Source organism: Peromyscus californicus, unplaced genomic scaffold (assembly GCF_007827085.1).
Source record: "Peromyscus californicus insignis strain IS unplaced genomic scaffold, ASM782708v3 Scaffold_11__1_contigs__length_118956290, whole genome shotgun sequence".
In the NCBI taxonomy this organism is placed as follows: domain Eukaryota; kingdom Metazoa; phylum Chordata; class Mammalia; order Rodentia; family Cricetidae; genus Peromyscus; species Peromyscus californicus.
In genome coordinates this window covers 97,660,069-97,684,359 of record NW_026294402.1, presented here as the reverse complement: position 1 = coordinate 97,684,359, position 24,291 = coordinate 97,660,069, and the positions used below count along the sequence as shown (strand labels likewise).

At 43.4% G+C, this 24,291-nt stretch overlaps 1 protein-coding gene across 1 annotated transcript in view; it reads left to right on the top strand.

The window, feature by feature from the left end:
- Positions 1 to 24,291, top strand: part of Tf (transferrin) — a 53,164-nt gene that overhangs the window by 26,391 nt on the left and 2,482 nt on the right. Inside the window, exons 16-23 of the mRNA XM_052730594.1 lie at positions 1,329 to 1,518; positions 2,928 to 2,957; positions 9,873 to 10,151; positions 10,696 to 10,790; positions 12,964 to 13,041; positions 16,798 to 16,880; positions 22,571 to 22,707; positions 23,972 to 24,026. Coding sequence (XP_052586554.1) covers positions 1,329 to 1,518; positions 2,928 to 2,957; positions 9,873 to 10,151; positions 10,696 to 10,790; positions 12,964 to 13,041; positions 16,798 to 16,880; positions 22,571 to 22,707; positions 23,972 to 24,026 — 947 coding nt within the window. The remainder of the gene's footprint in view (positions 1 to 1,328; positions 1,519 to 2,927; positions 2,958 to 9,872; positions 10,152 to 10,695; positions 10,791 to 12,963; positions 13,042 to 16,797; positions 16,881 to 22,570; positions 22,708 to 23,971; positions 24,027 to 24,291) is intronic.

Here is a 24,291-nt window from a genome sequence, read left to right as displayed (position 1 = left end):
GCTCACAGCGTGTTAGCTGGGACTGGATCCCTCCGACCTGGCTCTGCGTCTGTGGAACTCCTAGTCACTAGAGACAAGTTCCCACCTGACCCACAGAGCCCTCAGGACCTGGAAACTGCCTTCCAGCCCCTTTTGACCTTGACTCAGGGATTCCTTTATTTTCCTCAAGAATGTTTTTCTGAAGATGAAGATGACAGGTCCTGCTTCCTAATGTTCTTGCATACAAGTCTTGAGGACCAGAAGTGATTTCTATTTCTCATGCTTAGATCAACTTACCATGTTCTTAACAATCTGGAAAATAGAAGACTCTCACCCTCAGAACAACCCTGTCAGGGCCAGCCTCAGGGGTAGGGGAGTGAGGGGTGGGCGGTGGGGGGAGGAAGGGGAACATTTACCGGACTGCTTGAATACTTCAGTCTCTGGGGCTCCTCTACACACAAACATCGCCCTCCCTTCTGGTATAGCTTCCTGCCTGTTAATTTGTCCTTAGTTTTAAAAGAAAAGAAAACAAAATAGGATAGCATGTCTTCAAAAGCCCCTTTAAAAGCACATGGTGATAATATCAAGTGATGTTTCTAGTTTGATATAAGATTTGGGTCAAATAATCTTACAACAGCTAACAGAGTTTCATATCAGTGTTACTGCTGTTTGCTTTTTGATTCACTGTGAAATTCATTAACCTTTTCACGGTGTTTTAAACCTCTGCTTCTTGTGTAGATTTTTTAAAAATGCTGTGTCAATTATAAAAGAGTTTAAAATGAAAAAGAGAGCACATGATGATGATAATGATCATTTAAGGATATTCCTCATGTATGACAGGAATGCTAGACTAACTTCTTAGCATCATTATTTACAACCTTGAGAGGCTGGGAGAAGCTACGTGGCTGGTCCAAGACAAATTTACAATTTATCTAGAATGAACTTCTAGTGGTTTCTTTTTACTATTCCTGAGAGAGCTCATATCTGATGTCTTTTGGGCAACAATACTGGAAGGGGCATGTTATTTCTTCTCACTTCCTATAAGTACCTCCAAGGCAGTCAAGTCATGAAATGGAAAAGAGATGGGAGCGGGTAGTTGAGAGGGGTGGGAAGTCTCAGAGGACAGTAAGACAGAGGGTGTCACAGAGGACTCTGGAGGTATTGTGGAAACACATGGTTCAGGTTCAGGCGGGTAAATGGCAGATGAGGGAGGTGGAAAGTTCCCAAGGCATATTCTGTAGCTTTCTTTTGTTCCCAGGACTGGCTTGGAGCTTCCAGCCTCCTGCAGTGCAGGTGTTTCCCACTGCTCAGGGATGTATGTTCACATGTATTTTTTGTTCATTTGACAGACTTTATTTGGACACAGTGTAACTGACTGCACTAAGAATTTCTGTTTGTTCTCATCGAACACCAAGAACCTTCTGTTCAGAGATGACACCAAATGTTTGGTTAAACTTCCAGATGGCATCACATATAAAGAATACTTAGGATCAGACTATGTCCAAGCTGTTGGTAACATGAGAAAATGCTCAACCTCACGTGAGTAGAATGAGCAGGGTGGACAAGTTGCAAAGAAAACCCAGTGATGGGTTCCGGAATGGCAGTTATAATAGAGAAGTCAAGCATGGCCCTTAGGAAATAGCCATATGGGCCAGATAAAACCTGTCACAGACAACAGGGTGGGTTATATGCACATGTAGTAAGGGGACCAACCACAGATCCAGGATACTAGGAGAGTGAACTTATTATGTGTACATAATCTCATCTTATTTCTAAGAAGATTAAGAAAAGCTGGGGGGGGGGGGACCAAACTTATTAGAGGTCCTTGTCAAATATGGCAACCACTAGCAAGATGTGACTACTTAAATTTAAATTACAGCTGAATTAAATCAAGATATCATTTCCTCAATCCCATCCAGCTACAATTTTAGTGAAAAGTAGCCGTAGCAAAAAGAGAATATTGCAGAACATCTTAGACAGCTCTGATCTGCAGAATGTCAATAATGATGTGTTCCAAGCTCATCTGGAATGTCAGAGTCCAGGAACTGAAGCAGAATAAAATATAGTTTTTCAGTCTGTTTTGGGATTAGTTGAATCACTTGAAAGCATTTGGAAAATGTGAGGGAATCCATGTGGTGTAAGGTGATTAGTCTTCAGTTGTAGCCTGTAGGTGAGTCTTGGTCCTGATTTAAGCTGCTGTCCGAGAGATACAGCTTGAGTGAGTCTGTGCTGGTTCAGGGCGATAGCACTTTCAAGGTTTCCACATGTGGGTTGGCAAAATAGTTCAGCGGGTAAAAGAGCTTGTAGCATCAAGCTTGTAGCTTGATGACCTGAGTTTGATCCCCAGATCTGACAGTAGAAGGAAAATATATATATATATATATATGTATATATGTATATATATATATATATATATATGTATATATACACACACAGACAAGTTGCCACATGCAATTCTAGTGTAAGCAATGTGCTTGCTTAGGTCCATTGTTAGAAAATCCAAGTCACTCTTTCCTTGACCTTTATGCCACCCAAGATGACAGTCTAGCGTTGCTGTTCTCCATCCTATCCCTAGACTCAGCTCAGAAGTTGTTGGGGACTACCAGCTACCATCTGCCTAAAAATCTCAGGGAAGAGTCTTTCTGGACAACTTCTAGCTATATGAATTCAGGTGCAGAGCCTCACCCATTAAAAACGAGGTAGAAGATGCCACGGAGAAGGAAAGTCATGTTACAGCATCTACATCCTTGGTGTGGGGTCCTCCCTGTGATAGGCACAGGAGCCATGTAGGCAAGTAGAGATGAGCATTGGAAGAATGGGCCACAACACGCATCAAAACAGCAGAACAATGATCTTTAGCACCTTTATGTTACACTGAGCTGTCCATTCACTAAACAGTTCATAAATACGAGTGTTCTGAATGCCCTCCATCTCTCTTCTCTCTCCAGGACTCCTAGAAGCCTGCACTTTCCACAAAAGTTAAAAATCCAAGAGGAGGGCTGCCACTGTGATGGAGATGGGTGATCCATGGGCTTCCCTTGGTCTCCATGGCCTGAGGGGTTCAGGAAAACTGTGTCTATCTTCACATAGAGCACAAAATAAAAATGACTATTGACTTTATATTTTCCAAGCTCCGTTCTTTTCTAAATGTTTTCACCAGGATTTCTTTATACAATCTGACTATGTTTGCAACTGAACCTTGTCTTCTGAGCTCAAGATTCAGGTAGTCGGGGCTGGAGAGATGGCTCAGGAGTTAAGAGCATTGTATGCTCTTCCAGAGGACCCAGGTTCAATTCCCAGCACCCATATGGGGGCTCACAACTGTTTGTAACTCCAGTTCCAGAAGCTCTGATGCCCCCTTCTGCTCCACGGGATCCTGAATGCTTGTGGGGCACGAAAGCTAACACAACCACATACCTATAAAAATAAAAGATAAGAAAGTAATTAAAAAAATAAAAAAATATATTTTTTAAAAAGTAAAAAGGTTCAGATAGTCTTTTCCACAACTCTGTGTGGGGTCCACAGACACAGCTCCAGGGTCCAGTCCAAGAGACCCTTTGAAAGGGTCTCCTAGGTCTTCCTAATAGAATCAAATCTATATGGCCACAGCTTTTGCTAAAAATCTTCTTTTGAGCCTGAGAACATACTGATTTCTGTCATCAGTCAGTGGGCTGGGGGTCCTTTTACATCACTCAACTAGACATCATGGGCAGGCAAGCTGCGAAAAGTTCTTCAAGTGCTGGTCATTGGGAGCTTTGGTATATAGGGTGTTCCACAGTGGGGGGGGGGGGGGGGGATGCTGCAGGAGGTGGGCAGGCAGGCCAGATGGCGCCCTCTAGTGTTACAGGTCTCCTTTAGGACACAGGTGGTAAAAGTTTAGCTGTCACTGAGCAGAGCTAAGTCATTAAGGGCCTGTGTAGTCATTAAGGGCCGGTGTAGGTGCTGCTAATTAGGAGGTCAAAATGTTCCACGACCCAAGGTGAACGTCAAAAGGAGTGCTTCAAATAAGAATGGCCCAAGAGCTCAACATTAACACTGACAGTGATTTTTAGCAGATTTTAACGGTCTTCCCAGTGCCTAGGGAGAGTTGGGGTCCTGCTGCTGTTTCATTTCTACCCTATCTCCTCCCCTTTCCAGTCCACTTTCCTGTAAGGTACAGCTCACTCTCTCCCCCTCTGCCCCCCGCCGCCGCCGCCGCCGCCGCCGCCGCCATGTATTAGTAATAAGTAGTTGGCTGAAGAGACTAGTCATCAGCTCTACCCGCTTCCCCCCACCCCCCCGGACGTAAATCACTGCCACCTGCCAACTCTTAAACCACCTTCCTTACTTATTCTTAAGTAAGCATGTTTCCTGCACTTCTTGAAGATGTCTATCCTCCCTTTCTTTCTTTCTTTTTGGTTTTTTGAGACAGGGTTTCTCTGTGTGACAGCTCTAGCTTTCCTGAAATTTGCTTTGTGGACCAGGCTGGTCTCGAACTCACAGAGGTCCACCTGTCTCTGCCTCCCGAGTGCTGGGATTAAAGGTGTGCGCCACCACTGCCCGCTACCCTCCCTTTTATGGGATGTTTTTCCCTCTCTGATATGGCTGCCCTCTTTGATTCCTCTCTCTCTCTCTGTTCACTCATGGTCTGAACTGTGACCTTATTCAACTAGTCTGGATATCTTAAGACTTCTTCTTGACCCAATGTTCCCCATTCTTTTCAGATTCCCTTCTAGCAATGGGAATGACCTCTGGGCATCCATAGTCATAGTAGTGACCCAAGTCTCCAGCATTCTCCTTCTATGCCTCCTTCCACCTGTGGATCTGTTATATAGAATCTTACAGTAAACAGAAACCCAACATATCAAAGACTGGGGCTGGGGGTGTAGTTCAATGATAGCTTACTTGCTCCGAGTTTGATCCCCAGTGTCACAAACTAAAAAAAACTAATAAGCAAACAAACAAAACCTGAGGGAATCATCCTACTCTTCTACGCTGTGATAAAACACTGTGACCAAGGCAACTTATAAGAGAAAGCGTTTAATTTGGCTTATGGTTTCAGAGGGTGAGGGTCCAAGTTGGCAGAGCAAAGGCATGATTCGAGAACATCTGAGAACTCACATCTACATCCACAATCATGAGGCAGAGAAAGAGAGAGAGAGAGAGAGCACACACTGGTAATAGCACAAGTCTTTTGAAACCTCAAAGGCTGCCCCCAGTGACACACCTTCTCCAACAAGTCAACACTTTCTAATCCTTCCCAAACAGTTCAACCAACTAGGGACCAAGTATTCAAACCTATGAGCCTATGGGGGCCATTCTCATTCAGACCACCACACTGAGGAGAGAGAGAGAGATCATTTGGGGGCTAGAGAGATGACTTGGTCATTCCCACTCTTATTGGTTAATAAAGAGCTGACTGGCCTGTTAGCTCGGCAGGAGAGCCAGACTGGGAGGATGCTGGGAATAAGAAGGGCAGAGTCTTGGAAGTTACCAGCCAGATACAGAGGATGCAGGATGTGTACAAAATGAGGTAACAAGCCATGAAACATAGTAGAACTTAGATAAGAAATATGGGTCAATTTAAGTTGTTATAGCTAGTTAGTAACAAGTCAAAGCTATTGGCCTAGCATTCAAATTAATTTTAAGTTTCTATGTGGTTATTTGGGAGCTGGCCAGCGATCCTGATGAAAAACTCCACCTACACACCTCCTCCAACAAGGCCACACCTACTAATCCTTTACAAACAGTTTCACCAACTGGGGACCAAGCATTCAAATATATAAGCCTATGGGGCCATTCTCAATCAAACCACCACACAGCCTAACCTATATAGTAAATTCTACACTCACCAACCTCTGCTCCACCAATCTCCACCAAGTGTGAGATCTTATATCATCCTCACTTTAAAAATAAAAATCATTGTTCAAACATTATCAGATGAAAATTTGTTGGGGTTAGATGGTAGAAAGGTGTGTTTGTGTATGCCCGTGTGTGTGTATGTGTGTGTGTGTGTGTGTGTGTGTGTGTATTTTTTTTTTTTTTTTTTTGGTTTTTCGAGACAGGGTTTCTCTGTGTAGCTTTGCGCCTCTCCTGGAACTCACTTGGTAGCCCAGGCTGGCCTCGAACTCACAGAGATCCGCCTGGCTCTGCCTCCCGAGTGCTGGGATTAAAGGCGTGCGCCACCACCGCCCGGCGAGTGTGTGTATTTTTAAAAACAGGTTCTCATGTTATCCAGGCCAGCCTCAAACTTGATATGCAGCTAATGATGTCCTTGAACTGCTGAGCTTTCTGCCTCCACCTCCCAAGTGCTAGGATTATAGGTGCTCACCACACCTGGCTCAGTTGTTCTTTTAGTTTCTTAGGAAACCTTCATGCTATGTCATGTAGTGGCTATACCATGCTGTTCCCGCCAACAGTGTCTCAGGTTCCCCTTTCTCCACACTCTCACCACTGTTTGATATGTTCTGACTTTTTTTTTTTTTTTTTTTTTTTTGGTTTTTCGAGACAGGGTTTCTCTGTGTAGCTTTGCGCCTTTCCTGGAACTCACTTGGTAGGATATGTTCTGACTTTTTAATAGTAGCTATCTTCAGTGGTTTTGATTTTCATTTCTCTAATGGCTAGAGATGTTCAGCCCATTTCATATTCCTATTGATAACTTGCCACATGTGGAAAATGTCTCTTCAAGTCATTTTAACATATTTATTTTTATTTGTGTGTGTGTGTGTGTGTGTGTAGTTAGGACCATAAAAAGAAAAGAAACAGGGCTGGAGAGATGGCTCAGAGGTTAAGAGCACTGACTGCTCTTCCAGAGGTCCTGAGTTCAATTCCCAGCACCCACATGGTGGCTCACAACCATCTGTAATGAGACCTGGCAGCCTCTTCTGTGTGCATAATAAATAAATCTTTAAAAAAAAAAAAAAAAAAAAAAGAAAAGAAACAGAATGTGTCATGATTACTGATAGTCCTGGTACTTCACCTGATAATAATAATTTATAACCTGTCTCTTTAAAGCTGACATCCTCAACACTTCTCTTGGACCTGAAGCCCTTTATCAAATGAATCCTACCACATTATGGCAAGTGGTTAAGCATATAGAAGCCTAACTGGCTGCAATTAAACCCCAGCTCGGCCTCTGCCTATGTACTCATGGGGAATTCTGCAAACCCTTCCTCGATTTCCCCTCTGTAAAGGTTGGAATGATGAGTCATTGTGAGAACTGAACAAAGGAATACATTAAAAGTACTTCGAAGTAACACCAGAAAGTGCTCGTCCCTGTTAGACAGAAGCCCCATTATCATTATCATTGTTTCCTGGCTTACCATAGTCTTTCATACTTACAATTCCCCACACTTCTGGAGCCCCTGAGCTCACATGCATCCAGAGCCTTATCGTGGGGGCTGCTCTGCTACAAAAGATCCTGTTGACAACTGCCAGATGTGCTTGTTTTATTTCTTTGTCACTGACTCACGAACTCCCAAAGAAGCCCAGTTGATTCCTGACTCCAGATGAAAACCAAGTACATATTTGGGGCACTTTATATCTCTTCTTTCTACCACCTGCTTGACAGTGGCCTTCAGGTTTCTCAGAAACACCTGAAACATGACATACACAGTCAGTTTTTATTCTAACTTCCTTTTCTCATTGGGTCCACTCTCCCTTATTGAAGTCCTTAATTCACCAAAGGACACATTCTTCTTTCCAGTCGCCCAACATTAATGTTCCAGGGAAAAGGCTTGATTATTTTCCTGTACTTAAGTCATTATCTTCACCTATATATTTTATAGTCATTACAACTTGTATCTTTTAACTTCTAAATATTCCTGAAATTTGTGTCCTCCATTCCACACTTTTATCCTGTGTTAGACTCTGGATATCTTTTGCCTAAATACAGCAAGAGACTCCCATCGGTTGCCCAGCCTCAGTTCTCTGTAGATCTGTCACTTATCCACGTTTGTTGTTGTTTGTTTTTGCTCTTTTTGGGTGGCCGCCACTCAGCTCCCAAATAAATCGCACATGGAGGCTTATTCTTAATTATAAATGCCCGGCCTTAGCTTGTTTCTAGCCAGCTTTCCTTAACGTATGCTGTCTACCTTTTGCCTCTGGGCTTTTTCCCATTCTCTTCTGTAAATCTTTACTCTGTGGCTTGCTGTGTAGCTGGGTGGCTGGCCCCTGGCGTCCTTCTCTGGCTACTTCTTTTTTCCTCCCAGATTTCTCCTCCTGTTTATTCTCTCTGCCTCCCAGCCCTGCCCATCCTTTCTCCTGCCTTACTATTGACTGTTCAGTTCTTTATTAGACCATCAGGTGTTTTAGACAGGCACAGTAACACAGCTTCATGGAGTTAAACAAACGCAACAAAAACAAAAGTAACATGCCGTAAAATAATACTCTATAACACGTCACCTTCAACTTGTTGTAACATTCTGAATAAACTCAAGTCTGAGTTGTTGGGACTCCAGGTCTGAGTCCCACAAACCCTTGCAGCTAATTTTCTGCCACTTTTGCTTAAATGAACGTTTTAATCAATTTTTACATAGTTTGTAACCAGCGACTCAACACTGCTGATGACAAGGCCAAATGAGTGGCCTGAATTGTGCTTATTTCACCTGTGGTGCATCTAAATCATACCGGGAACCTTCTAAATGCAAACCTTAGCATATTTGTTTTATTTCCTACTATTGGTTGTAGTATTAAGGCAACTCCACATAGTTAAAAGAGAGGTTTATTTGGTAGGGTAACTGGGTTACAGGGTCCGGGACAGGTGTAGTGCAGTCCAGCGGTGTTCTCTGCAGAACTCTGCTCAGTCTACATCCAGCGTCCAGGATCCAGTAACTAAGATCTCGGGTCTTCCGGGCTCCTGTCTCAGCCCCGCCTTGTAGGCGTGACAGTTACCGAAGCCTCAATGGGGGTAGTACTTCCAGGTTAAAGCTGGAACAGCTACCCACGACCCAATCAAAAATGTTTCTACCTAGCTACTCACTGCTAGCTACACTGTGAGAGAGGGAGAGTCCTATTTCCTTCTTTCCTGGTGCCTCAGAATTGGGGTTTGTGTGGCAATGTGGAATTGTAAAGAAGTTGTTTAGTCTTTAAGGAACATTGACTTCTCATGCCATCACCCAGTCATTCCTAGACTTTAAATCACACACATGCTTAATGACAGAGACTGCAAACACAGCCCTCTAGGCTTGGCCACTGCTGACCCGTAGAGGTATTTTTAAATCGGAGCACACACTTTTTAATGTTTTCGATTACCTGTTGAAATCTTAAGTAGAAGATTTCCAATGAAAATCTTTTATAAATTAAGTTCTCTTGAGAAACTGGGAGAACTCGTCTACCCCAGGCCTCAAATGGCCGACCTGTGACATCTCTTGCCACACTATACTCTGGTAAAACGTTTCACAAGTCTCATCCCATGTAAAGGCAGAGTAGAAATCCTCAAATGAAATTTTGCAACCCACTAACTTCGCTTAAATTCATCGTTCTTTCAAAAATCAAAAAGAGCCGGGCGGTGGTAGCGCACGCCTTTAATCCCAGCACTCGGGAGGCAGAGCCAGGCGTATCTCTGTGAGTTCGAGGCCAGCCTGGTCTGCAAAGTGAGTTCCAGGAAAGGTGCAAAACTACACAGAGAAACCCTGTCTCAAAAAACCAAAAAAAACCACCAAAAACCAAAAAGCAAAAATCAAAAAGAAACGGGAGTAGAGGGGTGGATTTGACTAAAACACATATTTGTGTATGAAATTCTCCAAAGAGAAAATTTAAAATGTAAGGGGTGAGGGGAAACGCACAAATAAGACAGAGTCGATATACACATATCCCAAAGCATGAAGGTGTATCCGTAGACCAGTTAACTGGCTTGTAGAAACTAAAAAACTCCAACTCCCATCAGGCACTTGGAGCTCCTCACGGCCGGGCAGGCGGGAAGACACTCCCCGCCCCCCACCCCGCAACCTACAACTACCACTCCCGTGATGCTCCGCGCCCCATCGCAGCGCGGAGTCTAGGGCCACGTCGCTTAGGCGGACCGGGAAGACAACTCACCTTCCTCATGGCTTCCGCGGATACCCGGCGTGTGGGGGACGGCGCCGGGGGCGCCTTCCAGCCTTACCTCGATTCCTTGCGGCAGGAGCTGCAGCAGAGGGATCCGACGCTGCTCTCCGCGGCCGTGGCGCTGCTCGCGGTCCTGCTGACGCTGGGTGAGGCGGCGGGCGGTCGCGGGCGAAGGCGGGGTGGCGGAGTTGGGGCTCGGCGCTGCGGCAGGCCTGGGAGGCGGGCGGCGAGGCTCCCCTCTTCTGCCATCCGCCCTCCAGAACCCAGCAGCGTCGAACGGGGACTCCGAAGTGACCTGGTTCTGGGGACAGGAGTGCCGGAGGCGCCCCAGTGTGCTTGAGCGCCGAGTGCGTCCGCCTCCATCGCTCACACCAACTTTGAGCTGCTTGTATCTGTGAGCTGGGCTCTGGGCTGCTGGGGTGCTAAGGAAGAGTAGAGATCCTCAGATCAAATTTAGCAAGCCATTAATTTTTTTTTCTTCAAAATTCATCGTCCTGTAGATACTTGAAGTCTCCACAGTTGGGATGAGGGACATAGGTGTGGAAGAGCTGACAGTCGATAGTGGCTGGCGCTCAGAAGGTTCCTAACTATTAAAACGACTCTCATGGGGTATAACAATGAATGCGCTGTTTTGTCGTAAATGCCTATGAATGCCCTTGAAAATGAAGGCTGTTTTTCTCTTACCTGCAGTTTTCTGGAAGTTCATCTGGAGCAGAAAGAGCAGTCAGAGGGCTGTTCTCTTCGTCGGGCTTTGTGACTCTGGGAAAACGTTGCTGTTTGTCAGGGTAATGCTTTGATTTCCACCCCTGTTAAACGGAATAGAAATTGTCATGGCATGTCAGTATTCCTGTCCTCTTGTGGCTTATTTGGTACAGGAAACTAAGCAAGTTTGGAACAAGTTTTAAAAAATATTTTATGTATTTTAAGGTCTTTTCTTTTTTTAATTATATGTATGCGTGTGGGTGTGTGCACAGGAGTGCCTGTGCTTGTGGAGGACAGATGTGTACATTCGGTGGAGTGAGCTGCCTGATGTGGATGCTGGGAATTGAACTCAGGGCCCTTACAAGAGCAGTATGTGTTCTTAACCAACTTAGCTGACCCTCCTCCAGCCCTGGGAGTTCATTTTTTCTTACATGGGAATACAAAAAGACTCTAGGAAAACCTGTAACCATCCCTCCACACATGCACACATTTAGTCCTTACTCTAAGGTCTTATGTAAATATATTTCTGTGGGTAAAGATGCCAGAAGAGTTGTTTTTGGGTAATAAACCCTTCTGAAAGCTTGCCAGAGACTTTTCGTCGTTGTTTCAGATTTTGGATGTTTTGGATTTTGGAACATTTGCATACATTTTTTAAAAATCACTTTAGCATCCTTAATCTGAAATGCTCTAAAATTCAAAACAATATATTTTACTCATTTGTAAACTGTGTTTTGAGTTCTGTATAACTCAGCAGTTCTTACCGAACACTCACTGTAGCAGTGTTGGGATTGCAGTTGGACCAAGAATGGGCAAAGACATTTGCATCCCAGGCTGTTGACTGATTCCTCAGTAAGTTCACTGTCGCTGAATGTGACATGTGACATCCACGTTAGCTGATAGGTTTTTTAGTGTAAAGCATGTGAGGGAAATGTTGAAGCTGGATGCCAGACTTGACTTGGCAGTGGCACGGGCAACTTCTTTGCTGAGGCAGGTGATATGGTTAGAATATATGACCGGGGGCTGGGGAGGTGACCCAGTCCATAGTGCTTGCCTGGTAAAGTGAGGGCCTGAGTTTGGATCCCTGGAACCCCCCTAAAAGCCAGGCCCAGAGGTGCCTGTCAGTCATCCCAGTAGACACACAGTGGATCCCTGGAATTCCTTGGCTGGCCAGCCTTGCTGGTTGGTGAGCTCCAGGTTCAGTGAGAGACCACAGCCTCAAGGTGGAGAGGAACGACTCCCAGCGTCAGCCTCCAGTGTACACACACATACACATGTTAAAGGATGCATGTCAGTTTCTTGGGCTAACCAGAATACAATGGCTACAGGCATATGCTTTTAAGTTTAGCCTGCTTTATTACTCTTCTTCATCACTTTCTTAAATCTAAGCAATCAATAAAAGAATAAAGGAAGCCCAATAACCTTTGTTGGGACATGAAATAGTTGCAGCATGGCCAGTTCTGAGCAACTCAGCATTATCAAAGACATGACAAAAATGATCCTCCTTTGGTAGTTTAAGCTGGTGAGGCTTCCTTTTACTAATACTTAGCTTTATATAGCCAGTATTTTTTTTTTAACTGAGCATGTTTTACTATGGAGAATTTCCACTCTGCCTTTGGAGGGTACAAATTATATTTAGTCCTTTGTGTGTGTGTTCATGTGTGTGAGTGCTGGTATGTGCGTACATGTGTGTGCCCTGTCACATCCATGGAGGTCAGAGGATGGCAGGTGTTGGTTTTCTCTCATTGCTGTGCCAGGTTAGCAAGTCTGAATTTCTGGAAATTCTCCTGACACTTCCTCCCACCGGAGTACTAGAGCTATGAATGTGTGCATCACTAGATCTGCTTTTATATGGGTTCAGAAGATCTGAACTCAGATTGGCAGGCTTGCACATCTCCTCAGGCCTTGAATTGGTTTTGGTAGTTTAAATGTTTACAGGTCAGTGAATTTGAACCCTTGCTGTTGTTTGAAGAAAATAATATTCAGCCAAGGGTGTCACCCATTGGTAGAGTTGCTTTTGAGGCATGTTTGAGGCTTTGGGTTAGATCACCAGCACTGCAGAAAAGAGGAGTAAAGCCCATAGTTAATTATAGTTTTCTACAGGTTAAAAATAAATCAGTACGATCCTTTTCCGCTATTTCAAGTAGCATTCATTCATTTGACCTTATGCTTGAGAGAATCAAAATGTTATTCTTTAAATTGGGTGTGGTGTTATTGTAGTGTGCTTACCCAGATCTCGTCCATCTTGGTTTTTTATAGTTGCTAACTGGCCACTACAGAGACACACAGACTTCCATTACCGACAGTTCTGCTGCGTACAAAGTCAACAATAACAGGGTAAGGTATCTGTGGAATGTTTTAGAATCTGACACTCTTCTTACTGTGAATTCTAGAAAATACTCTGACCAGAAGCAACTTGGAGAGGAAAGGGTTTAATCTGGTTTACACTCCCAGATCCTAATCCATTATTAAGGGAAATCAAGGCAGGAAGAAACCTGGAAGCAGGAGCCATGTAGAAATGCTGCTTGCTGGCCCATTCTTTAGTTTACTTAGCTTGATTTCTTCATAGCCCTGGACCAGCTGCCTCAAAATGGAACCTCCCACATCGGTCTGGGCCCTCTTATATCAAGTAACAATCAAGAAAATGACCCCACTGATGCCCACAGGCCAATCTGATGGGACTTCTTCTGTTAAGGTTTCTCCTCTCAGATGACTGTAAGCTGGGTCAAGTTGACAAAGCTAACTAGCACCCTGGCATGACCTTCTTGAATGGAGTAGTCCGAGGATGTAGGTATCATTTGTAGCCTACTTTTATGAAGAACATAGTCTTCATAGCAGATCTATCCTTGCCAATCTTGGTAGCAGATTTTGTCCTGCCCAGCTGTCCTTGTAACTTATGTACAGGGTTATATCACATTTCATTCTTTCTAGGTTCTGTCTGTTCAACATTACTACGAGTTTCAGTGGGCATTGGGTCTTTTTCTGTTACAAGAGGCAATACATAGGATAATCATTTGCTTAAAAGTAGTTTTCCTTTTCTGTCTCTGCTACCCAGACTTCTTTAGAAGCTGTCTCATAATTAGATTTTTAGTCAGAACATTGTTAATATTTAGTGTCATTACAATCTTTTATGAGCATTGTTGTGATGGATATATATTGTACATTTCAAAAGTACCCCCAAAGAATCAAAAGAACGGCTTGTTGCAGACCTGTGTAGCTGCAGGGTGCAGATGGTAACTGCCAAGCTGATGAAATGCTAACAGCTTTGGTGAGGGAGGGCTGAGGGCTCAGTGGCCGATTAGGGATGGAAGGATAGGTGATGGATGAATTAGAGTTTTGTTTTTTTTTTTTTTTTTGGTTTTTTCGAGACAGGGTTTCTCTGTGTAGCTTTGCGCCTTTCCTGGATCTCGCTCTGTAGACCAGGCTGGCCTCGAACTCACAGAGATCCGCCTGGCTCTGCCTCCCGAGTGCTGGGATTAAAGGCGTGCGCCACCACCGCCCGGCTGAATTAGAGTTTTGAGTTTAGAGACCCTGTTCTTCCCCTTTTTGGTGCCTTAAGAATTAAGCACTGTCAGAAATAAAAGGATCAACCATTTGACAACTTTTTTTTTCTACAATGGTACTTCTCTGATCTAGAACTTTATTATTATTATTATTTTATTTTTTTTAAGACAAGGTCTCATTGTAAGCATTGCAGCTTGGATGGAAAGGTCTCCTGGCAGTTAGGAGCCAAGGAATACCACAAGGTCACTGTAAGCAGCAGCTTACAGCTCTGCTCCAAGGAAAGGTTCCCAATGCAAGTGTAACAACTCTGCTCCAGCAAGGGGAGGGTTTCCCCAGCAAGGTTGTTACAGCTCTGCTCTGGAGAAGTGTTACAGCTCTGCTTAGGTCCCCCAGAGTGTGACAACTCTGCCCTGCTGGGGAAAACTTCCCCAGCAAAAGTGTTAACAGTTCTGCTCCAGTCTGCTCTGGCTCTCTCCAGCGAAAATGTCACACTACATAACAAACCTCACTTGAGATTTAGTGGGAAGGAAGAATCCAGGTTGGCTGCCTCTAGGTGAGAAGCAGCAGCAAACTGAACAGGGTACAGAGCATATATGGTTTCTTGGGGGTTAGAGGGGTGGTGTTGTTCCAGGGTGGCTTGGTATTGGCGGACTTTTGTAGCCTGATTCTGGGCCTCAACAGTTAAGAACACTTGTTGTTCTTCCAAAGTACTGGGAGTTTAGTTTCTAGTACCCACATCCCATAGTTCACAGCTGCCTGTAGCTTCAGCTCCAGGAAATCTAACACCCTTTTCTGGTCCTCACTGTCACCCACATATACATGTACACATATACATACATACACATAAATAAAAATAAATAAATCTGAAATAATACTTTCTGTTGGGTTAAATGATTTTAAATACTTTATTAAAGTTGATAGACAGCGTTCCCTTAGGCATATGAGCCTGCACTGTGCTTTGTTGAACATAAAGAACACTCACCCCTTCTTCCTGTCTCTTGTCCTGCTCCCTGGTATCTGCTCCAGTCTAAGCAGCAATATACCCAGTCATGTCTTCTGGATCACTAGCACTGTGTGGTTCAGTGCTAGTGCTGCTTCAGAAACAGAGCTAGACCCCAGCGTGCTCTCCTGGCTCTTACCAGCACATAAAGCAGGAAAGCTATTACACATGTTTGTGGGTGAAGGTCTGGGCAGACTACCCAAAAGGGCATAGTGAATCCAGAGGGTTGTGTCCGGTCTGTATGTGGTACTGACTTCTTCCCGCAGATACCCTGGTCATTACTGGTTGAGGATAAGGTCAGTGTGAGCAATGATGGATGGATCTGATACATGTACCAGACCACACCTGATAGTCTTGTCATTTCTGTCTACAATAACACGTGTTCCAAGGATGAGGTCGTAGCATGGTGACTAGCACCTTCTAGGGTGTATAGTGAGTTTGTTCAGTAGAGGACCAGGAATTGGAACAAAATACTGACAGCGTTGGAACAAACAAATGGTGTATCTAATATACAATATCTAAAACTCAGAGTCAAAATATGGATATCTCATTAAGATTGAGAATCTCATTAATTGTAATGTGTACTATAAATTGTATGTTTTTAACTTTACATTATTTGTGTATATTTACCAATTTTCATATGGGTTTGCTTATACTCATATTGGTGTATTTCCTAAGCCTTGGATAGACCATGCTTCCATTATTCCTTCAGACAATAAGGTGTCTCTATTCTCTTAAGAACATTTATTAAGCCAGGGGTGGGGGGTGCTGCACACCTTTAATCTGAGCATTAGGGAGGCGGGGGCAAGGCGGATATATCTGAGTTTGAGGCCAGCCTAACTCTACAGAGTGAGTTCCAGGACAGTCAGAGCTACATAGTAAAACCCTGTCTCAAAAAAACCAACCAACAAACAAAAACCAACCAACCAAACAAAAATGTATTAACATTGTAATTTTATACATCTTACATAATTTTATATTGCATTGTTCCCTCATAATTCATGTCATGTCAGGAACTGTGCTTACTGTTTCATTGCCAGAGCTTTGGCCATTTTATTTATTTAGTATGTGGCGGGGGACAGTAATGTGGGGGTGCAGGTATGTGTGCGGGGATCAAGCTTGGGTATATGGTTCTTTAGGATGCCGTACGCATTTGTTTTTGAGACATGGTCTTTCACTGTCCTGGAACTCACAAAGTAGGCTAGGCTGGATGATCAGAGAACTTCAAGAGTCTGCATGTCTCTGCTTCTCCAGTGCTGGGGTGAAGTACCACCACACTGGGCCTTTTTTTTTTTTTTTTAATTTAATTTTTTTTTTTAATGTAGGCTTTTAGACTAAAACTCAGATCTTTTTACCAACTGACCTGTCTTCCCCAGCCCCCTCCCCCACTTCTTTCTGTGCCTCATGCATCCTAGGCAAGCACTGTGTTCTTCATCAGTGTTTACTATTAGGAAGTGCTCCACAGACATCCATCTGCTTGATTCATTAGTGCAGCACTGGTGTGCTGCCCATGTTCTGATGGTGAGATTTATCCTGTGAACCTGGAACTGGACCAAATGCTGACTTGATCTCACTCTTGCTGTCCTCAGGGCAATAGCCTGACTTTGATTGACCTCCCTGGACATGAGAGCTTGAGGCTTCAGTTCTTAGATCGCTTTAAGTCTTCAGCCAGGTAAGTTAGGGAGGAAGTGACATGGGTTTATTCAAGTCTGTACTGTGTTGTTGGCATACACCCATGCTGCTTCCTCTGTTAAGATTCTGACACTAAAAAACAAAACAAAAAAGATGTTGACACCATGGAGCTCTGGGGTGGAAAGGTCATTTACCTGTAGTAGGCCATTGGGATACTAGGATCATGAAGTTGGGGGGTGGCTTAAGGAGAGTTTCTCAGGGAGTGTTACTATCGTTAACATGATTAAATTTCGTGGTAACTCTGAAGATACTGTTTAAAAAATAATGTTTTATTTTTAGCTATATGGATGTGAGGTGGTATATGTGCACCTGTGTGCAGGTACATGCATAGGCCAGAGGAGGATGTTGAGTATCCTGGAGCTGGAGTTACAAGTGGTTGTGAACTTCCCAAGGTGGGTGCTGGGAACTGAACTCAGTTCCTCTGCAAAAGCTGAACACACACTGAACTGTTGAGCCATGTCTCTGGCCCTTAACTCTGAAGATATGTTTAATGATATGTTGGAGCTATTAGAATATGGAAAAGGAATTTTGTTTGTTTGATTTTTGATTTTTTTGAGACAGGGTTTCTCTGTGTAGCCCTGCTATCCAGGAACTCGTTTTGTAGACCAGGCTGGCCTTTTGTAGATCTGCCTGCCTCTGCCTTCCTGAGTGCTGGGATTAAAGGCATGTACCATCACCAGGCTGGAAAAGGAATTTTTAAGGCTAGGATGGATCCTAGAAGATGCTAAACTCAAAACATTACTCTTTTTGGTTTTCTTTTGTTTTGATAAGGTGACAGTATCTCTTGAGCTCAGGCTGGCCCTGAACTGTAAGCTCTTTCTGCCCCAGCCTCCCAGGTATTGTATGTATGTAAACTAAGTATCTTTTCCTTCCTGCCTGCCTGCTTAGTTTTGGCTTTGTAAGAGTCTCATGTAGGCCAGGATGACCTTATCCTACTAAGTGCAGGGATTACAGATGAGTGTCACCACATCTAGCAAGTCTTTCCTTCCTCCCTCTCTCCTTCCCTCCCTTTCTTTCTTTGCCATCAAGAAGAAATTCCCTTATCTTTTTTTTTTTTTTTTTTTGTTTTTTTGTTTTTCGAGGGCTTCTCTGTGTAGCTTTGGAGCCTGCCCTAGATCTTGCTTTGTAGACCAGGCTGGCCTCAAACTCACAGAGATCTGCCTGCCTCTGCTTCCCGAGTGTTGGGATTAAAGGCGTGCGCCACCACCACCTGGTTTCTTGTAGATTCTTAAGCATGTTTTGCACATAGTGCAGTGGCATGGTAGCTGGATATCTTTGGGCATAACTGCTAATTGTTTGCATGGATGCTGTGGAATAATCCTCTTGTACACTGTACAGATTTGTCACTTGAATTGGTTTAATAAAACGCTGATTGGCCAATAGCCAGGCAGGAAGTATTGGGGGGAGACCAAACTAAGGATGATGGGAAGGAGAAGGGCAGAGTCAGGAGTTGCCAGCCAGACACGGAACAGGAGATGAATGTGCCATGCTAATAAATAAGGTACTGCGATGTGGCAGAGTGTAAATAAGGAATATGGGTTAACTTAAATGTTAAGAGCTAGTTAGTAACAAGCCTGAGCTATTGGTCAAGCATTTATAATTTATATTCAGCCTCTGAGTCAGTTATTTGGGACTGGGCAGTTGGGACAGAAAAACTCTGATTACACATGGATAGCGCACAACTGGTCTCTTCAAAAAGGCCAGCCAGAGAGGCCTGGCTTGGCTTCTGTAAAGCACCAGTAGCTGTACTCTGGAAGTTGGTCTGTCTTGAAGTCCCAGGCAATTTCTATACCAGATGCTGACTGGGAGTCTGTGGCTCAGAGTTCAGTAGAGTGTCACAATACCAGGCTTGGGATGATGAGGTTTCCTCACCCCTACAGTAGTGGCATGCTCTTACAAGCAGCCTTGTAGGCAGTTGTTTGCTAGGTATTTTTCCACTGGTGGGTTTGGAGCAGTCCACTTCGTAGGAACCATGGTATGGAAACCGTCCTTATTATCTCCCTTGTATAACCCAGCCAAAAGCTAGAGGCAGCACGGCGGCCCAGCAAGTCTGTTCTTGAATTACATTAATCAGTGCCTCAAGAGCAATTTTTAGTGTGACTCGTCCTGTCAATTGATTCTTGAATTCTTTCCTAAAATCTGTATGCTCTAGTTTAAATGCTTTCTTCATGTTTGCTATCTAACACTGGTTAAAGACTAAAGAGGTAAATCTGTGTGCTCTAGTTTAAATGCTTTCTTCATGTTTGCTATCTAACACTGGTTAAAGACTAAAGAGGTAAATCTGTGTGCTCTAGTTTAAATGCTTTCTTCATGTTTGCTATCTAACACTGGTTAAAGACTAAAGAGGTAAATCTGTGTGCTCTAGTTTAAATGCTTTCTTCATGTTTGCTATCTAACACTGGTTAAAGACTAAAGAGGTAAATCTGTGTGCTCTAGTTTAAATGCTTTCTTCATGTTTGCTATCTAACACTGGTTAAAGACTAAAGAGGTAAATCTGTATGCTCTAGTTTAAATGCTTTCTTCATGTTTGCTATCTAACACTGGTTAAAGACTAAAGAGGTAAATCTGTGTGCTCTAGTTTAAATGCTTTCTTCATGTTTGCTATCTAACACTGGTTAAAGACTAAAGAGGTAAATTTGTATGATACATTTCAGTGATGTGAAGGCATATTTTAATGCTGAATCTGGAAAGCATCTTGGAGATATGTTGTGATAGTTTAATTGGCAGTATTGTGCCTGAGGTATTCATGGTTCTGACTGATGGTATCCTAGCTTCCTTTTTGTTGAGCATTCTAGACTTAGACTTTGTCATTGCTTCCTGCCACAGAAAGATGGTGACGAGCAATTTGTCATAGACAAGAATGATTTTTATTCCTCAGACAATTGAGACATATCTAGAACTGCTAAATTTGTCCATAATTGGGTGTTCTTTTCCCTCTTGTTGAGTACTGTGACACACACTGCAGAGGAGACTGAGGCAGGGGGATGGCAAGTTTGAGACCTGCCTATACAATTTAGTGAAACTATCTCAAAACCAGTTATTTTCTATTGTTAATTTACAGTTTGTAGTATAATTATACTGTTATCCAAGTGTTTTAAATAAATGGAGTATGTAGCATATAAAGATAAAACTAAGTTCACAGAAACTTCAGTCATAATACAAGGAGTTGAAAATACTTTTACTATGGTATGTGACTTTTTCTTTTTTTCAGATTTTTTTAAAAATTTGTGTACATGTGCCTGTGTGTATGTTTGTGCATCTTGTATGTACAGGTGCCTGAAGGGCTAGAACATGGTGCTGGATCCCCTAGACTGGAGTTACAAGCAGTTGTAAGCTGCCTGATGTGGATGCTGGGAACCTAACCTTCATGCTCTTATCTGCTGAGCCATCTCTTGAGCTCCACGGGACATTTTTAAACATTCTACCTTCCACTTAAGATTCTTTCCCCATCTGCTGACTTAAAAGTATATTATTTTTACTCAATAGATTCCTGCCCCATTTTAAACAGTAAACTACAGTATCCAATCAGAACTGTGAACTGTAAGCACCCGTGTTTTGATCTTCCCCAGACCTTCTGTTATTTGGGGATGCCCCTCTGTAACGGCCAGGAATTGCTACTTCTCTTATATCCAATAGTTACTTAAGTGGACCTGCTGGCTATGATTTCTTGGCTCATTGCCAAATTCTGCTCCTTCCTTTCAAGTTCTGTTTTCTCAGTGTCATTTCTCTATGGGACATCTGCCTTTGGCTTCATGGTGTTTGGAATTCAAGTGTACCACCCTACACCAAAGAACATTATCATCTGTTCAAGTGCAGTGGCTAATGGGCCCTGGGCAACTGGACCAACCGCTGCACAAAGCCTCCCACTCAAAAGCAGTCTAATGGAGGCTACAGCTGGAAAATAATTCCAAAAGAAATGGAAACACCTGGCCTAAATGCCTTACAGCTACAGGGCACGAGTGGACACTGCTGCCATAAGAACCCCAAGTAAAAGATTAGCATAAAAATTGGGCCAGATTCATCAAACCCTGTGATGCCAACAGATGGCACTGTCTGCGCTTTCTTGTCTCAGCCTGGGACTCTGCTGACGTTTTTTGATCCTTCTCTGCCATCTCTTTGCTAGTTTATCTAACAAGGCCTTTTCCCTTGAGTGTTATGTGAGCCCCTCAGATTGCAGTTTAGTTTGCTGTGATCTTTTCAGCTAAGAGTCATCTCTACTTCGGTTTCTACTGAGTTGCTAATTTCATATACTATTTTTATAATGTAGTCTTTTAAATATACCCTTTAAAAGTCCACCTGTTTCTTTTTGTTTATTTCTTGTATTATCCTCTACAATTATTTTAAACATTTTATTATTATGGCCTTGATATTTTGAAGGCAGGCTCTCATACAGTTCAGACTGGCCTTGCACTCATTATTTAGCCAAAGATGACCTTGAGTTTCTGATCTCCTGCCTCTACCTCCTTGGTGCTAGGATTGCAGGCATGTGATTGGCCTGGCTTTATGCTGGCTGGGATGGGATCTCAGGCTTTGGGCTTACTGTGCAGCATTCTACCAACCGAGCTGCATCTCCATGAGTCTGTGCTTAGGTCACTCTAAACTCCAGTTTGGGGCTTCTGGGTATTCTCTCTTGTAATTGCATATTTTCATCTATGTTTTGATCCAGAACCCCTCCTTCAAGGGAATGGGTGTCACTGATGAGGTTGACAGTCTTTGTTATTTTAGGAATAAAGGATAGACTCCATCTGTTGGTGTCATGGAGTTTTGATGAATCTGGCCCAGTTTTTATGTAATCTTCTGCGTAGGGCTCTCACTCCAGGGGGAATGTCAACTGCTGCACGATAGCTGTGAAGCATTGGAGATGACGAGGTGTTTCAGTTCCTTTGGAAAAGTTTTTCTAATCACAGCCTCCATTAGACTGCCTTTGAATTGGAGGCTTTGTGCAGGGTGTTTGGTGTGGCTGCCCAGGGCCTGTTAGCCACAGCACGTCTCTCTCCATCTGGGCCTCCAAGCCCCTGACCCTAGGACCTGTTGTCTTTAGTTCCCATGCATTACCCCTGATGGCTTTGTTTCTGTACGGGATGATTGTTACTGTTGTTGCCTGAGGTTAGGCCCCACCTGCTCGTAATTCTCCTTGACTTACCCTCTCAGGAGTTGTCTGTCTTCCACTTAGGCACCTGTAGTCTTTGTAGGACAGAAAACAAGCTTTCCAGGTCAGTGTGTCTGTCATCTCTGACCTGGCTTTCCCTGACTCACCCCTCCAAATTTCTCCTTTATTTATTTGTATCGTCAGCAGACTCCTCTAGCCCACAGCTGTGCCCAGTTTGTGTGTTTCTTTGGTCAGCTCAGCTTCCCATCGTCCTTTAGTCTTCCACTGGGTCCTGTTCAAATGTCTTCCTCTTTGTTCTTACTCCATGGTGGGTTGTCGGATGATTTCCTGGCCCTTGAAAGCAAACGTCATTTCTTGTATTTCCAGTGTCCTTTTAGTTTCTTAACAGTTTTATTATATTATGGTGATGATGATGATGTCGATGTCAAGGTGTGTGTGCTCGTGCATGTGTGTGTGTATGTGTACTTGTGTGTTTGTATGACGGGGCTGAGTCTAGAGTGATCTGGGATCCTGTTTACTGTGTGTGCTCATGTACCTCTTCCCTTTCACTGTCCCTGCAGGGCTGTGGTGTTCGTGGTGGATAGTGCCACGTTCCAGCGGGAGGTGAAAGACGTGGCCGAGTTTCTGTATCAGGTCCTCATCGACAGCATGGGTCTGAAGAACACACCCTCCTTCTTAATAGCCTGCAATAAGCAAGGTGCTTCCTGGTGATGGCAGTGGATCGGTGTGGGATTCCTCCTCTTGGCAGTTAGCTCATTTACCTGCAGTTGTTAATGTTGAGTGTGTGTGTGGGGGGGGTGTTCATAAATTAAGGGATTAAATCTTAATCTATTTCTGTTACTTTCCCAGTCTTTTTACCAGGCTGTCCTAAGGGCTGGCAGCCAAGGGGCTGTGTTGTTATACCCTTTATACAGTGCTTTTTATTTTAAAGATTAGAAATTATTTTACTTCACCAAATGTTAGTTTGTGAGGCTGCATACTGTCAGTTCTGGAGAGATTGTTGGGGTCTCTCCTCCAGACACGCTTTACCACTGAGCAGTTCCACCAGAGGAAATTGCAGCCCCTTCTCTGGATGCTCAGACTCGGGTCAGCCAGGCTTCAGTTCCCAGACCAGTTCAAGTAAAGCAGGATAGGTAGTCTTTCAGAGCTCTTCCACATCTTCTTAGGAGCCTGAAGCATTTTTCAGAAGTGATTTTTTTTAAATCCTAATACCTGCTGTGGGTGTTATTTAAAAAAATTTTTTATGTGTATGGGTGTTTTGCCTGTATGTATGTCTGAACAATGTGCATACCTAGTGCCTGAGGAAATTAGAAGAGGGCTTTGGATCTGCTGGGACTGGAGGAACAAACAGTTGTGAGCTGCCATGTGGGTGCTGGGAATCGAACCCTGGACCTTGGGAAGAGCAGTCAGTGCTCTTATCGCTGAGCCATCTCTCCAGCCCCAGCTCTCACCTCTTTCTCTATTTTGTGTAAGGAGGGCAGTCAGGACTGATTTGGCTTGGGCTTTCTGCCCTCCTGGGCTGGTTTCTAACCTAGTGTACTTCCTGTTCACCACGGCATCTTAGTATTAGCTGGCTGTGTGCGGGAGCTAAGGTAGTGTGTGTTGAAAGTTCTCATCACCTGTCAGTCACAGTGCTGGTAAGCTTGCTTTCTTTAGACTGACTTGACAAGTGAAGTATTCAAAGGTTTGTACGGTGTGGAAAACTTAAGCTTAATTAGTTTCAAGGTCATTATAGCACTAAAACAATGTTTTATTGCATTTAATGTTTTAAAGCATTTTTTCAAAAAACCGCAAATACAGCATTTACTTTGACAGAGAAAGAAATAGCAATAAAACATGATTTAACAAAGGGATGGGAGATAAACTTCCTGGTATAAATAGGGATTTTCTTTCTGTGCTAGAAGTTCAGGGAAAAGACACATTCTGGTTTAAACTACAACAATGCTCTTATTTTTTCCCAGATATCGCAATGGCAAAATCAGCAAAGTTAATTCAGCAGCAGCTTGAAAAGGAACTGTAAGTGTGCATGTACTCCTGGTAAAATGTCCTGACACTTAAGCTTTCAAGGGTTGAAGTCTGTCACCTTCGGTTGTATATGGCTATCAAAATTATAATCAGGATTAGTATGGGATATGTGTGTTAAATAATTTATGAAAGAATTAATGGAATTATAAAAACTACTGAGGTGTTTATAGCTATTTTAAAATTTCATGACTTACTGAAACCATTAGTTCATTTTGTTTTAATCACTGTTACTCTTTATAGTTGGAAGGTTTTAGAG